Source organism: Medicago sativa, chromosome 4 (genome assembly GCF_051527215.1).
Source record: "Medicago sativa cultivar Bolivia chromosome 4, Bolivia_mono, whole genome shotgun sequence".
NCBI lineage: Eukaryota > Viridiplantae > Streptophyta > Magnoliopsida > Fabales > Fabaceae > Medicago > Medicago sativa.
In genome coordinates, this window is record NC_140752.1 from 96,401,542 (window position 1) to 96,416,325 (window position 14,784).

At 35.5% G+C, this 14,784-nt stretch overlaps 1 protein-coding gene across 4 annotated transcripts; it reads right to left on the minus strand.

The window, feature by feature from the left end:
• Positions 1 to 507: 507 nt before the first annotated feature.
• Positions 508 to 11,903, minus strand: LOC146934241 (Transducin/WD40 repeat-like superfamily protein). Of its 4 annotated transcripts, none has more exons than XR_015007704.1 (9): positions 11,671 to 11,903; positions 8,159 to 10,768; positions 7,975 to 8,078; positions 7,175 to 7,244; positions 4,889 to 5,677; positions 3,975 to 4,193; positions 3,132 to 3,258; positions 1,775 to 1,981; positions 508 to 1,353 (listed from the first exon to the last, which is right to left on the minus strand). XR_015007704.1 is itself a non-coding variant. In XM_085706116.1 (9 exons), the coding sequence occupies exons 1-9, from the start codon at positions 11,839 to 11,841 to the stop codon at positions 1,210 to 1,212; spliced, it is 4,425 nt and encodes a 1,474-aa protein (XP_085562242.1). In that variant the 5' UTR covers positions 11,842 to 11,903; the 3' UTR covers positions 508 to 1,209. The 4 variants fall into 4 exon arrangements, 2 of the variants coding, with proteins under 2 accessions (XP_085562242.1, XP_085562243.1); XM_085706116.1 differs by having other exon boundaries at positions 3,975 to 4,177; XR_015007705.1 differs by lacking the exons at positions 508 to 1,353; positions 1,775 to 1,981 and adding an exon at positions 2,564 to 2,943.
• Positions 11,904 to 14,784: the final 2,881 nt, after the last annotated feature.

The window sequence follows — 14,784 nt, forward strand, 5'->3', positions numbered from 1 at the left end:
AGTTGATTCCCAGCCAACAATAATTTTGCATTCGAAATCAACAATTATCGGATGGAATTGAAAGAATTTGGTGTGATGTTGAATGAGATGGTGGTGAAACTGAGAGGCGAGAGTGGTGTGTGAATTGTTTGAGTTTGGATTTCTATGGGAAAGACGTATCCAGCTTTCATTGCAATCTTTCTAGAACAGTGACCTAAACACATTGATACAATCTTCTAAAAAATAAATTCCTACATGTTTTTCCTCTTTCTCTCCCATAGATTCCAAATGACGGTGGTGAAAATGGTTGTGGATGATGTTGTTGGTGGCATGTGGCATGGAGGAGAGAGAAGGGTGGGTGGTTGAGTGAGGTTGAAGACAAAACGATAAAAGATATGATGTGGACATACTATAATATGATCAGTGTTCTTGTTTGATCTAATGGCCTAAAAAAACTTTCCCATAGTGGGAAACTCTTTAACTCACCCACCCTAAATGCCACCTAGATTTCTTGTTTAGTTGCATTGCTTTTGTTCAATCGAAGTCTCAATGTGTGCATCGGTAAACACACTATTCTCATTCTCAATAAAACTTCAAGAGATGCTAAAGGCCCTGTCTGTACAAATGTTGACGGGGAAATAGAACGAATGACTTCTGTAAAATAAAGAAGAGATCAACTCAATTTGCTCTAATAATATAAATTAGGAAAAAAACTGCACAAACCTCTCTGCTCACTATCAAAACTAACATTCCCCGTTATTCTCGAGAAAATATTTAACTATTTTATATGCAGTGACCAAATTGACAATCCCAGTGGTGACTCATTCTGAATGATTTTGTGATTATTTGGTCCATCACAATTAGTTTGCCAACACTTCAGAAATTGCAAGGTCCCGTTTCTTCTTTTGTCAGTATTTTCTCAAAATGATAGCCAAATCACTAAAACCATCCAATTGGCTTCCGGTTCCGCCCAAAACATTCCTTTTTTAAAGGACTTCCTGAGGAGCATCACTAAGTGGAACTGAATCCATATTTGCTTATCTCAATAAATCCTCAAATGTAGTGTTGAATTTTAAGTGCTTCAATGAATATCTCCTCCAAAAGCACTCTAGTATGAGCAGATTAAAAAAAAAATCTTCTGTTGCTTGTTTGAGCTGCTATACATGCTAAAGGTACATTTCACACAGAGCCTCAACTAAAACTGTGAAATCACCGAAATCTCCACCACCGCTACAACTGAAAAGTGCCCAGTTCATTACCATGCCTTGTAAGAAGTACTTTCCGTTCCGCAACCCATTCTAATCGATAAGAGAGGTCCAGATTATGAAGCAATTGCTTCAAACTGTCCACATGATTTGAATCCTTTGCATTATTCTACAAAAGGAAATATTGGTGGTATTACGGAAAATGATAAATAGATTTAAGGAAATAGTGGTAGATGACTTGATGACCACCAATGATGGTAAAAAGTAGTACATCATTCATCTCAAGCTATCTAGATCATGTGGCAGTGGATCTTTATTATTTATATTCATGCATTTCAACCAATTCAATGTATTTTAGCATGCTTTCAATCAACTTTCTATTAGGCTCTCATCATGTGCTGCTACCGAGTTTAAATGAAAAAAGGGTTTTCAACTTAGCAATGGACATTTCTTTCTAAATAATAATTTATAAAACTCGTTGCATTTTCCCTCAGGCACCAGTACCTGGCAAAAGACCAAGTTCTAATTTCACTCGTTACACATCAGTTTTATATCTGAAAGAAGACAGCAAAAGAAGAAAGCAAAAGTACCTGCAAATTAAGCTGCTTTTCAGTATCCAAAATGCTGGCCATAATGCTTGACCGGGATGAATTAGGTGAGAATCCCTCCCAAGGAGGAACAAATATTAGTTTTGTGCACTGGACAGGAACAAAGTTCCGGCTCAGTTTCTCATACCAGAAAGATCCCAGTGACCACCACCTAATCATAAGCCCATGTTCCGAAAAGGCAACCAGCCCCTATAGGGAAGAATGTTTAAAGGTGTGGGAGGGAATCAATTATCAGTTTAAGATACTTGTAGGAAACATCAATCCCAGGAAAATAATTTCACAGTAAACTAAAGAGAAACAAAACATTTGGCATATAATAATGGGGATATCATGGCAGAACTGTTATTGTAAGGAGCTCTGTTGATGCAATTACTATGAGTTAAAACTTCAAATGGAAATGGCAAAACAGTAGCATACTAAGGAAGATGATTAATTTCCGCAAACAACAGATTGAATTAATTTCTTTTCAAAATGATATTATTCGGAAGGGAGAGCACTCTAAGATTTTGGGGAAAAATTTGATATATGAAGTCAAGCTTTTCAACTGGTTTAAATAGCTACAATCAAGCATGATGAACCAATATGGAAAACTTAAGTCACAGCAAACAAAATAGTGAATAAGAATGGCTAGAAGCCAGAAGGCTATCACCTACTAGGATTCCGGAAGTATGTTGTACTTGTGAGGGTTCCTCTATTACTCTCCTAATTCTAGTAGTTGTTGAAGTAAATCTCAACCATTTTCTTTCCTATGTATTGTTCATAACAGTAAGGTAATCAATAACATATGGTCGTTGAAGTAAAAAAAATCAGTTTATTTGTCACATATATCAGAGTACAGAGTTGATGTAAAGATTCTGAGTAAGACCAAATTTTTATACATAAATACTTGGTAAGCTAATTCTAAACCCATCAACAAGAGGCCAGTTTTACAGGTGGTCCACGATTGAGCAGTACGTGAAAAACGTTTGAAACTTTAATGATGACTTACGCTGGCTCTTGAAAGTAGAAGCTCACGGTCCACCTTGTTATAATGTCTGAGTGAGCGACTTGATTAAATTCAGTTGACAAAATCAAGAAAAACAAATGCGTCTCAAAACTCAAACTCATATTTGTTTGCTCTAGTTTTTGACAAACTGGCACCGACTAGGTCACTGTTTTAGTCATGAAAACAAAGAAGACCATGAGCTTCTAATTCTAGAGGGTGACATCAGTCGTCGTTGGTGTTTTGGGCAACTTTCAACTACTGGTTCACCATGGGTCCCCTGTAGAACTTGCCCCAACTAGAACATATAAAAAAAACACCAACAATGTAAAATAAGCATCAACAATTCCTAAGTACCTCTCCATCTGGCGAAAAGCTTAGTGCTGAGATTGCAGTAGTTAACACTGCTCCTGAAGCGGTTGCGGTGAGCAAACTAGGAAGTCCTGGTGGCCCACTTGCATCCAAAACCTTTATCATTGTTACACTGCATAAAAACAAAGGCTTCCATTATAGAGAATTATTATCTCTTCAGTCATCAGCGCAAATAAACACAAGCAGATAACAATCTGAATCAGATTTCGTAAGTTTCAAAAAAGAAGCATTAAGGTGTATGTTTTTTGAGAGGGGGCAAGGAGTTTAACAAGTTATAAGTGCAATTATCATATGCCGTTCTTAATTATCCTCATCCAGCCCTACATTATCCATGGCCAACGCATTGTATTTAATATAGACTCAAGTCACAAAAGATTTGAAATTGGAATTTAAGAAGTTATGATTTACAAATGTCTATAATGGAGTTGATTATAAAAAATTAAATTACTCATGCTTATAAAATCAATAATCGAATTTTTCATTAATGGTTGAAATTTTTCCCTTTTACCTTTAAGTGAAATCCATTATAAACCAAGAAAATCCCCATTCAGCTATTCAAGATTAGCAGCAAGTACAAGGCCACAATAAACTTGTTTTTTTTTTTCTTCTCAAAAATAGCATGTAGTTAATATTTTTCTTCAAATTTTCATTCCAATTCCATCCAATCCCCACCCCCACCCACATATGACACAAAATGATGCAAAATCAAGTTAAGTGCACTTGTCTCAAGTACATGTGTGTGACAGAACTAACAATGACGGGGTATCTACATATTGTCAGCCTAAATCCTGAATTTAAAATTACACTCTTTTTTCCTAATCCTGATACCTTTGCATATCATAAACCCTAATGCTTGCATTGTTAACCTCTCCAATCACATCTCCAACTGCTAGTCTGGTCCAAGACTCATTGACAGCAACCATAGGATATACACGTACAACTTCTTTGAAAGTTGTCCAGGAACTCTGGAAGCATGCCTTCCGCAAAACTGAGTTGCTAGGATCTATAGTCTGTAAAATGAAGTTGACAACCTGCAGATCTGACCCACTGTCACAGAAATTCATGCTTTCATGTGTGGAAACAGTTAAGTTGAAACTCAAGGGATGAGAAAACTATTAACGAAAACAAGATGCCACTCAAAATAGAGAATCACTCAGCACCTGACCACCAAGAATAGAATCTAATAGCAAAAGGTGATAAAAGAGATAACCAAGAACGGGAGTTTCTAAATACGAGTACACAAACCTACCCACAAACATGATTTGATCTAAAATGAATAACTGATAAAGAGAGACAAAAACAAAACATTTACAAGATATAAATACTAAAGAGTTCTAGCAGTCAACATAAATATATTGCAAATAAACACTTGGGGATCAAAAGATAATAAATCTCCCGTATATTGATTTTTTCAGAAGGAATAAAAGAGGCCATATTTCAAACATCATCATTTCTATCTTTCCAATTGTTCTACATAAATAATTCTATCTAAATAAAACTAATTCGCCTAAAGGAACTAGTCTGAAATAAGAAATGCTAATAGTACTGTGTTCAATTTCAAAGATTCACATCAATCAAATGGTAATTGAAACGTATGTATTAATGAACATCTTGATGTAGATATTGAACAAAAAGGCGAAGTTCGGTGAAAAAATCATCCTAGAACTAGAAGCAGCAGGATGAATCTATCTAAAATATCAATGAAAAATCCAGTCAGTGCTGATGAAAGTGGCTTTACAAACCTTGTCAAGGTACTGGGCCAAATATCTTGGAGAACCACGCATAATCCTTATGAGAGTCAACAACGATACCATGTGGACAGGTGAATCAGATGCTGTTGACCAAATTTGGCTTTCAATCACTGTCAAAAAGCCTGGTATATCAGCCATAGCTAAACTTGGAAGGAGAACCTCCACCAAAGTCTGCTTAATAGAAAAAGATGCAGGTGGAATTTCTGTCAATGACTTGGAAGACGGGCCACTCAACTCTACTTGGAAAAAAATATCTCCAATTAGACGAGGAATCTCAGAGACCATGCATTCTTTCCACGTGCTCTCCATGCCTTCTGCAAGGAGCTCAGCAGCAGTGGAGCTGTACTTCTCGTTCATGGACATAGCCAACTTCATTAATGGATGAACAACTAACGTGGAAAGCCTAGGTTTTACAAGACTAGGATACCAGATAGCCAGTGCAGCAGCAACAATAATGTGAGATGTCATTGCATCTTGACTTGTTCCACCAACACAAGAAATCCAATCTTGCACTTCATATGATTCTAGCCAAGTCAGTATCTTGGATTCCTCGTCTTGGGACATTCCTTGTTTTTCTGCCTTAGGAGATATCCTTTCTACTATCACATCTCCCAGATGTTTGTCTCTAACCAAGTCCGTTTGGGAGTTTGTATTAATTGACTCGCTAGGTTTTGAATTGCATAGAGGTAGAGGAATGGCATGAGAGGCAGCACAGTGAAATATAGAGCGTGCAGCCATACGTACATGCTCACTTTCATCTTGCCAAAAAGCCACCAAGAGCTGTAAAAAGAGGATAGCTTTCAGCACTTGATTTCAATCAACTAGCAAATGGTTTAATAACACACAATTCACAAACACGATAAACTAACCATAATATAACAAACTACAATACAGTCCAGCATCTGCATTAATCACTCTGATGAAGATGGTGATAATAATAATAACATCCTAGGGAACAATAAAATATTTTTTATTTTATTTTTACAATATCTTATGCGGCAGCAAGTAGTATGGACTAGACTTCCAAATTTGAAGCTATTTCAGACACTCGGGAAACACGGACAAAGCTCCTAAAAAATTAGCTTGTTTCAAAGCATTAATTTAAGAGTTAATAGACATTGACCCTTAATTTTCTTCAGAGTGCATCATTCATGATCTTAACCCGCTAAAATTTAAAAGCAAATGTCTCTTTAAAGGAGCCTTTTCATGAAATGAGTGTTTCTCCTAGGTTTAAACTATCCTACAAAGCCCACCCCCATTTTTATTTGTTTTTTGGGGACTTTGTTAGCGAAGTGTTGCATTTTTTATGGGGAGGGGAGAAGAATTGTTAATCGTGCTACCTAGTTGTACACCAAAGTACTACCTGACTATACCAGTACTTTACACATACAACAAACCAAGTCTTTTTCCCATGAGGATACATATATGATATTACTTTTGAAATAATCATGCTTCATAATTGTTGGCATCAACTACCACACTCATCTTGGCCAAATAACATTTTTCCTTTGAAATATGTCTAAACTTTTTTTTTCAGTAGTTTCTCTTTTCCTCTTTGAGAAATGAAATAAAATGACACACTTGCAACACTACACAAGAAACCTTGTCTTGCAAGAAAGGGGAATTGAATAAAAAGGCAAGATTGGTGAACAGATATCAGAAAATAAATAATCTGATTTTAAAGGCATGGAAAATGACTATTATACACCAAGGTCTTAAATCAAGCAACAAGTCTCTAGTAAAGTGAAATGATGTGTGTAGACCTAACCACGGCATGGAAAACAATCAAGACTAAAAGGAAACATAAATATGATTAGTCATAAAGAACCAGTTTTCTTATTATTACTAAAACTATGAAAGTAGGGAAATAGCTAGAAACAAAAAATATCTTGAACTGCATCTGGTTGGTCGAAATCAACTCAGAACAATGGACGGCAGAGTCAGTATGATGGAACCCAGCCTATCATATATTCCCCTCAAGCTCACAGTGTGAAATAAATTTGGCCTGAAATTACAAAATGCTGGAAATTCCGGCATTTAATTGCGGTCCGCCCCTAGTCGCCTAAATTGCGACCTTTGGTTAGCCTTCATTGCAGCCTCCAACACCTTCATTGTGTTGGCTTTGAGGGGGTGGATTTAGTCCCACATCAGATAGATATGACTCTTGAGAAGAGTTTATAAAGAAGAGGCACTCCTCACCTTACAAGCCGGTTTTGTAAGGATGAGTTAGGCCCCAAATTTCAACACAAAATAACAGCTTTTTTTGAAGATTCTAACCTGTAACGAAGGTGGCTTCATATCTGGAAAATTTTCCATGAAATTCCGGGTATAGAATGCTGCTAAAGCGCTGCATATGATAAAGATACTATCAATCACCAGCACGTCTTTTCTAAGCAAAACTCAAAGGGGAATACACATTGATTTATAAATTAAAGATTTCAGAATGAAAGGAGAAGGGGAATACACATTGGAAGAACACATAGAAATGCCATTAGCCAAGCAGTAAAAGTCAAATTAGCAAGGCAGGCGTTAATAAACCAGGTGTGAGAAAACTACTTTGTTACCGGCCGGCACATACTAATTTTTTTTTTTTAATATCTACCAAAACATCAAACATTGTGTCATTATGGGCAAGTAAGTGAATGCAGGACCCATAATATAACGTCTTAGCCAAGCAAAGCTGGACATTTTTATTATTTCTATTTTTTATCTACATTTGTTTTCAACTTATGAAAGAGTATTTATATGGTGCAAGAAAAAGTTCAAGACTCAACTAGGTTTCAAAGAATACCAAGACCCATCTGAAAACATAAAAGAAACTGAGCACTAGATCCATGACACCAGGAACTATATAAGAAAAAAGAATGGTCATTTCAGTTTGTAAAAACCATGAAACTTCGTAGATTTAAAAAATATCTCATTTAAAAACATATTTCCCAGATAAGTTCCGTAAAAAGAAGGGTTTCCTCCACTGAAAAACTAAAAGCAAGATGTGATTTGAAATTTTTAATAAAAATAAATAAATTGTTTGTGTGTGGTCCCCTTCCCCCTTTCTATTAATGTAACAGGCACTATACCTGCTGGCTGCTGAACTTGAGTGAGACAAGCTAATCAAACGTTGGGCAAGGGATACCATCGTCAATGATCTCATTGCAGAAAACTCAGATGATGATTTCCATAGCTGAAATATTGTTTTTATTATCACAGGAACTATTGAAATGAGACCAGAGAAAATAGATCCCAACATACAATTTAAATTACCTCAAGAGTGGCACTCTGACCAGGAAATGACAATGTCAATGATCCTTTATCCCCCTGCAGACCCGAAGCTAATATAAAATTTTCTGGTCTCCTCAGTTTCATATCACTTATCAGCAAATTATCAAGCTCACTGTCTACGTTCCACAAATGTAAAAATGACAAACTGTATCGCAGTAAGTATTCTTCAAAAAGGCTAACCCAATTGTGGCCCTCTGAAGTTTCTGGATTATGGTGGCTTGGATTTTGCTCCTGAACACCCTGCTGCTTCAAATTGATATTCACTGGCTTGCCCTCACCACTCTCCATGGACTCATTCTTTTGAAAAGAGAACATCAATGATGCAAGATCAAAACTAAGAGACACAATACCAGGGAATGGGCAAGTGCATTTGATAGGAAGGTTGTTACTCAAAAGACCAAACAGAGAAGATGAATTTGGCTTTGCTGAATTTCCTTTACCTGCATTAGGTTTGGAAGAATTCAGCTCAGTCATACTTGAAATGCTTGGCGATGACTTTGATGAAGTAAGCAAGTTCTCTGTATGATTTAAGGGAGAGTTAGATAACCTTGCATCATCAACTATTGGAAGAAGTAATGAAGAGACTGACGTATTTCCATTCAGCACTGAGCCAGATATAGAATTCATACTAATACTTTTACAAAAATGATCGAACAAAGAATGCGCTGCTGTCCCACGTATGAGTCGCTCCCGGGAACCTGTCTTTACGTCCCAAATATATAATATATCACCATCAGAAGTTCCATAATGTGTTTGACAAAGACAGGCAATATAGCCTCTTGTTCCATCCCATAAAACTTTTGAAGGATAGTTCACGTGTCCAGGAAACATTCTTTCCACCTGCAGAGTCTCAAGAGAAACAAGGGCAACACATGCATCCTCTCCAACTGAAAGAAAGCAGTCGCTCCAAGGATGCCCTGTCAAAGATGGGGGAAGAATGATTTGACGCACTGCAGCCACATGATGATGCATTACCTTGATAAGACTGCCACTGTCAAGATCCCATATACGAATTGTGCAATCCATACTGCCAGACACCAGAACCCGTTTAAAAGTGCGGCTTTTTGCACTACACATCATTTGATGTACTGCCAAACAAAGTACAGAACCTGTATGTCCCGAGAAATTCTGTTTGTGTGCAGTTGACTTTTCATCAGGATTGGAACTTGCATCGTCCAGAAAAATCTCTTGAAACTGATCAAATCTGACAACCTCTATTTCTCCACTAAAAAATCCATATACGACAGCATAAGGTGTAAAGAGGTTCTCAGCAATAATCATGGAAGAAGATACTATCTTCCCCTTGTAAGGATAATAATTACTTATGCTATTCTCATTTATGCTGTCCATGTCCTCAGAATCTGGACTTGCACCACCAAAGGTTGATTTAATCTCTAGATCACCATGTCCGTTGAGCTGAGTAGACTCAAACCAGTTGGTGGAAAATACACCATCACTGATCATTCTGCATTGACGGCACAATTGTCCGAGTTTATCTTCAAATTGATGCAGCGACCAAATTGTGATATGTGGTCTCCACAGTAACGGTTCCTCGTGATGAAAGCAAACTGACTTGACGCACACAAGATTTTCATTTACTTGTAGGAAAAAAACAGACAACCTTATATCAGGTTGATAATGACCAGCAGGAATCTCGGAATGGGGTTCACATTGAAAAACATCATTCTGATACGATATTTCATAAATGATTGCATAACCTCTATTATTCCACACAACAAAGTGTGCTGGAATCAAGTTGCCGCTTTCATAGGTATCAGGTGTATTCCCCATATCATCACTTTCAAGAACAACGCCACCAACAGCACGAGCTTCAGTGGAATGCCCATCTGAAAAGAAGAGGCTGTCCACAAAAGAAGCCTCTCCAATCATGGTATCACTAGACAATGACCTAAAAATACATTTATCTTTCAATATAAAAGCAACAATATTTCCAAAGGTTAAAACTGAAATAACTTGATCCAGACCATTGAATCCCTCTGCCGAAAAAGAACTTTCCAATGGAAATTTATCACTGTGTGGACTCGACGAGCTTTCCACACAATCACGAGGCTCATCTGATATCGAAACTGTCTGCTGTTTCCCATAAGAATCAGCTACAAACACTGAGTTTCTCTTTTCGTCATCATCAGAAAAGACTACTGACATAAACTTAATGGGGCCAATGGATAAATTTCCATGAAAAACAGTTTGTGTAATGGAAAGCAAATATGTATCCACAATAAGGATAGTAGATTTAGAGGACTTTTTGTGGTGATTTTCTCTATCTCCTAACTCATCATTAACAGAATTATCCACAAAAGAACAAGCTATACATACATATCTCGGTGTCGAAGGAAGTGTTCGAATTACCATAGGAGTACCAACCCAAGGTGGCAATTTTCTTCTACAACGGCAATGTCCACTGCTTTTACTCCACACACACAAGAAACCATCACAACAAGCACTTATCAAAGCACTAAAATTAGTTTTACTTGAAACATGATCGTTTTCTTCAGCTGCGATGGGGCTGCAAAGAGCGAGATCAGTGATTGGTGATGCGTGACCACACAACACTCCCACCGCTTTAACTTGCTGCAAAATCAACATAGCTCTTGAGTTTCGGATACATATTTAACAAAGTGTTAGATGTTAGATATAGTTGGATTAATTAAAATTGATGGAATTGAAGAAGTTGATATAGTGAGGGGCCTATTTGAATTGGCTAATTAAAGCTTATTTACTAGCATAAGTACTTGACTGTTTGGAAGAACTTATGAAAACATTATGACATGTTCGTAGACTTTTTTGAGCTTCTTTTCACAAGGTCTATTTGGCAAGACACGTTTTTGGGCTTATAGGTTATAAGCTCGTATAACTAAAAAAGACCTGTGGTAACCGTCATTTTGTCACGAGTTTATAACTTAATTTTACTAGCTCATAGTGTTTTTTGATAAGCTAACTCAAGTAGCTTATAGCTTATACCCCTGTAATCATATTTTAAAAAAAAAAAAAAAAAAGAATATTAATTAAAATATATCTTTTTCATATCACTTCATATTTATAAGCTAGTTCAACCGTTAATTTTACCAAACACTACGATTTCAACCAGCTTGCTTATCCGCTATCAGCTAACTTATCAACTATTCGCTATTTTTTACCAAACAAAATCATAATCTCTTCAAGATAGCTTATGAAAACAGCTTACAACTTATACAAAATATTTTATCTTCTTATAGAAAAGTTTATGCATAAGCGCTTATCTCTAAACACTACAAATTAAATCGTTTATCCAAACAGGTCCTAAGTGTAAAATTTATCTTATATAATGATCCAAAGGTAAGTGATATAACAAACTTGTAACTAATCATAACTAACTAGTACACAACTTTAAACAATATTGAATTAATTCTAATTAATCCAACTATATCTATCTAACACAGCATATGAAAATGAGAAATAATATCAAGATTTTTTGAAAATGAAACTGCGAATACCGGTGAGGAATCGGAAGTGGAGAGGGACCACCAAATGATGGAGCCATCGGACCCGGCGGTGTAAAAGGCGGCAGGTGACGGTGGTTGGGTGAAAGCGGCAACGGCGGTTACTTTGTGAGCGGAAGGAAAAGGTGTGCCTGACCATATGCACGCAACGGATCTGCACTTCATTGATTATTCGATTCGATTTTGTTACCTCACTCCATCAATCTGCATTTCGTGTTGTTAATTGCGATTTATTTATGAGTTTCGGTTTGATTAAATTACGATGCTGGTTTCTGATTCAAACCTCACCGGTTACTAATTACTGTTGCTTATGATGAACGATCAAGATCTTACAAATGTTCCTTCAAAAAAAGATCTTACAAATGTTTTTACACTATCACCTAGTTAAATTTTAATTTTCAAATCATTAAAAATTGTTTGATTTTTATCATTGTCATTGTTAAAACCATTTTTAATATCACACATATGATTTCGGGGAGCACTTGGGTGACATTATGTCACCGTGACATTAAATCTGGGCCACACAACACACATTGTCACACAACATCTAGACCACACAACACATACAACACATCTGGGCCACACAACACAACATCTTTGTGTGGCCCAGATTTAATGTCACAGTGACTTAATGTCACCCAAGTATTTTCCTATGATTTCGATCTCATTCCTCTAAAAGTCTCATATTCAATTATAATAAAAAAAAAAAAAAAATAACCATACATATGAATAGTTGTAATACATTAACACATTAGTTTAGCAAACTAATAATCATTTAATAATCATTTGTTCTCATGAGTTTAGCTCAGTTAGCATGGACAATACAAAATTTTTTGGCAAATTACAGTCATCTCCCCCGAGGTCTATCAAAATTACATTAACACTCCCTCTATTTTTAAAATTTACAATAACCTCCCTTGAGTTTTCATAAAATAGACTAACACTTCCCTTCTCTGTTAACACTGTTAATACTCTGTTAATATTGTTTTATTTTTTTACATCAGTTTCATGGTCACACCATTAAACAGAAACCAAAAGGGATCATCGTTAGTTTCACGCGGGATTTGGAATCAGAGTGCAATTTTTTATTATAATCATTGTCCTCGAGAGGAACTTCTTCTTCAATTGATTTTCTTGAATTGATCCTTCAGAGGCATACCACTTCCTGGTTTTGCATGAGCATCAATATTGTATTGTTCCTCTAATTCAAACCTCTCGTTATTCTTCGTAAGTGATACAGACATGTAATGCAATATACACAATTAAAGTATTTGTAATCATGTCATGAGAAACTGAATTGAAATTAATAAAGAAAATTGCAATTTGGGGGAGTTATTATTACGGAGATAAAGATAAAGAAAATGGGAAGGGTTTTGTTGTAGATGGCAATGCATTCTCTCTTTTTTTGGTGAACGGCAAAATTGAAATTAACGAAGAAAAAAAAATTGCAATTTGGAGGAATAATTGTATGATGATATGGAGATGATAATAGAAAACTTGATGATGAGCTAATGGTTATGATTTGACATTGAGTCCATACGGAATTGATGGTGAAAACTAACAATCATCCCTTTTTGTTTTCCATCTGATTGTGTGACTATGAAAATGGAACCAACAAAAAAAAAAAAGATTAACGGAGCATTAACAGTGTTAAGAGAGAAGAGAAGTGTTAATCTATTTTATAAAAACTTAAGGGAGGTTAGTGTAAGTTTTAAAAAAAGAGGGGATGTCAATGTTATTTTGATAGACCTCAGGGTAGGTGGCTGTAACTTGCCTTCTTTTTTTTTGACAAATGGTAATTGTTGATTATTAACAATTGCCATAAGTGCATAAGTTAACTTTAATAACTTGAATTGAAAATGGTACACATAAAAGTAATGTAGGGTAAACTTGGAGAAAAAATTAATTCATTTTGCATCGAAAAGTAAAAGACACTTATAAAAAAAAGTGTATAAACTTTTGCAACGTTACATTAACATTACAAAAAAACTGAGGTGGCCTTTAAGTATATGACACGATGGTTAAACAAGTAACGTGGTAAATCCATACAAAAAATTTCTAGCTAATTGCATATCAACCTTGAAATGGAAACAAATATACTTGCATATCAATATGCACCCCCGCCAAAATCCCAAAGAGTTGAAACAAAAATGAAAACTCTTATGAAACAGTTGAAGAAGGTTATGACTCTGGGATAGAGAGAAGTGGGAAGTTCTTTCTCTTTACATTTATAGGAATATATGAATGAGTGAATACGCCACTTTGATTGTATTAAAAAGGGTCCAATTATATGATTTGAACAAGAGCAAAAATTAGTGTTTGTTGAGATATGTGAGATCAAATTCAGAAAAGGGAAATAGGAAATTGATAGAGGTGAAATGAAATTCAGAATTTAAATAAACAAAATCATAATCAACTTTGCAATTTAACTTCAATTTAAGATTAGTTCGAGCATAGTGAGGAGAAAACATGCATCAACTTATTATGAGGTTTGTAGGTGAAGATATAATAGTTATTGTTATTAAAATAAAATGGAAAAATTAGACAAAACGAGCATGAGCATGAGAAGTAGAAAGAGAGAGGCAGTGAGTGTCGAATTCGATGGTGAAGTAGGCGTAGATAGAAGTGTGAGGGATGATGAAAATTTTAAAAATTTGTAGGTGATGGTGAATTTCTAGGTTCCAAGATTATGATGAAAGGAACATGTTGATGTTGATGATGAATTTCTAGGTTCCAAGATGATGAAAATGAAAAACATTCAATTTTTTTTCTTTAATTTTTTAGTTTTGATAAAGATTAATTAAAAAATAAAATTTGATGATTTGGAGTTGCCACATTAGTAGTAAACGACCATGTAAGCAATTTCTAACCGAGTTTGACGAAAAAGATAACAATTTCTTACTTAAAGATTAATTTGATTTTAAAATAAGGTTAAATATGTTTTTAATCACTATAAATATACCAACTTTTTATTTTAGTCCATCTAAAAAATTTCTTTGACTTTTAATCCCCAAAAGTTTTCTATCTTTTGATCACTCATTTCAAGTAAACTAATATGTACAATTCATATTTTTGAATAAAATTTTGCAGAAAAGTTAATTTTTTTTG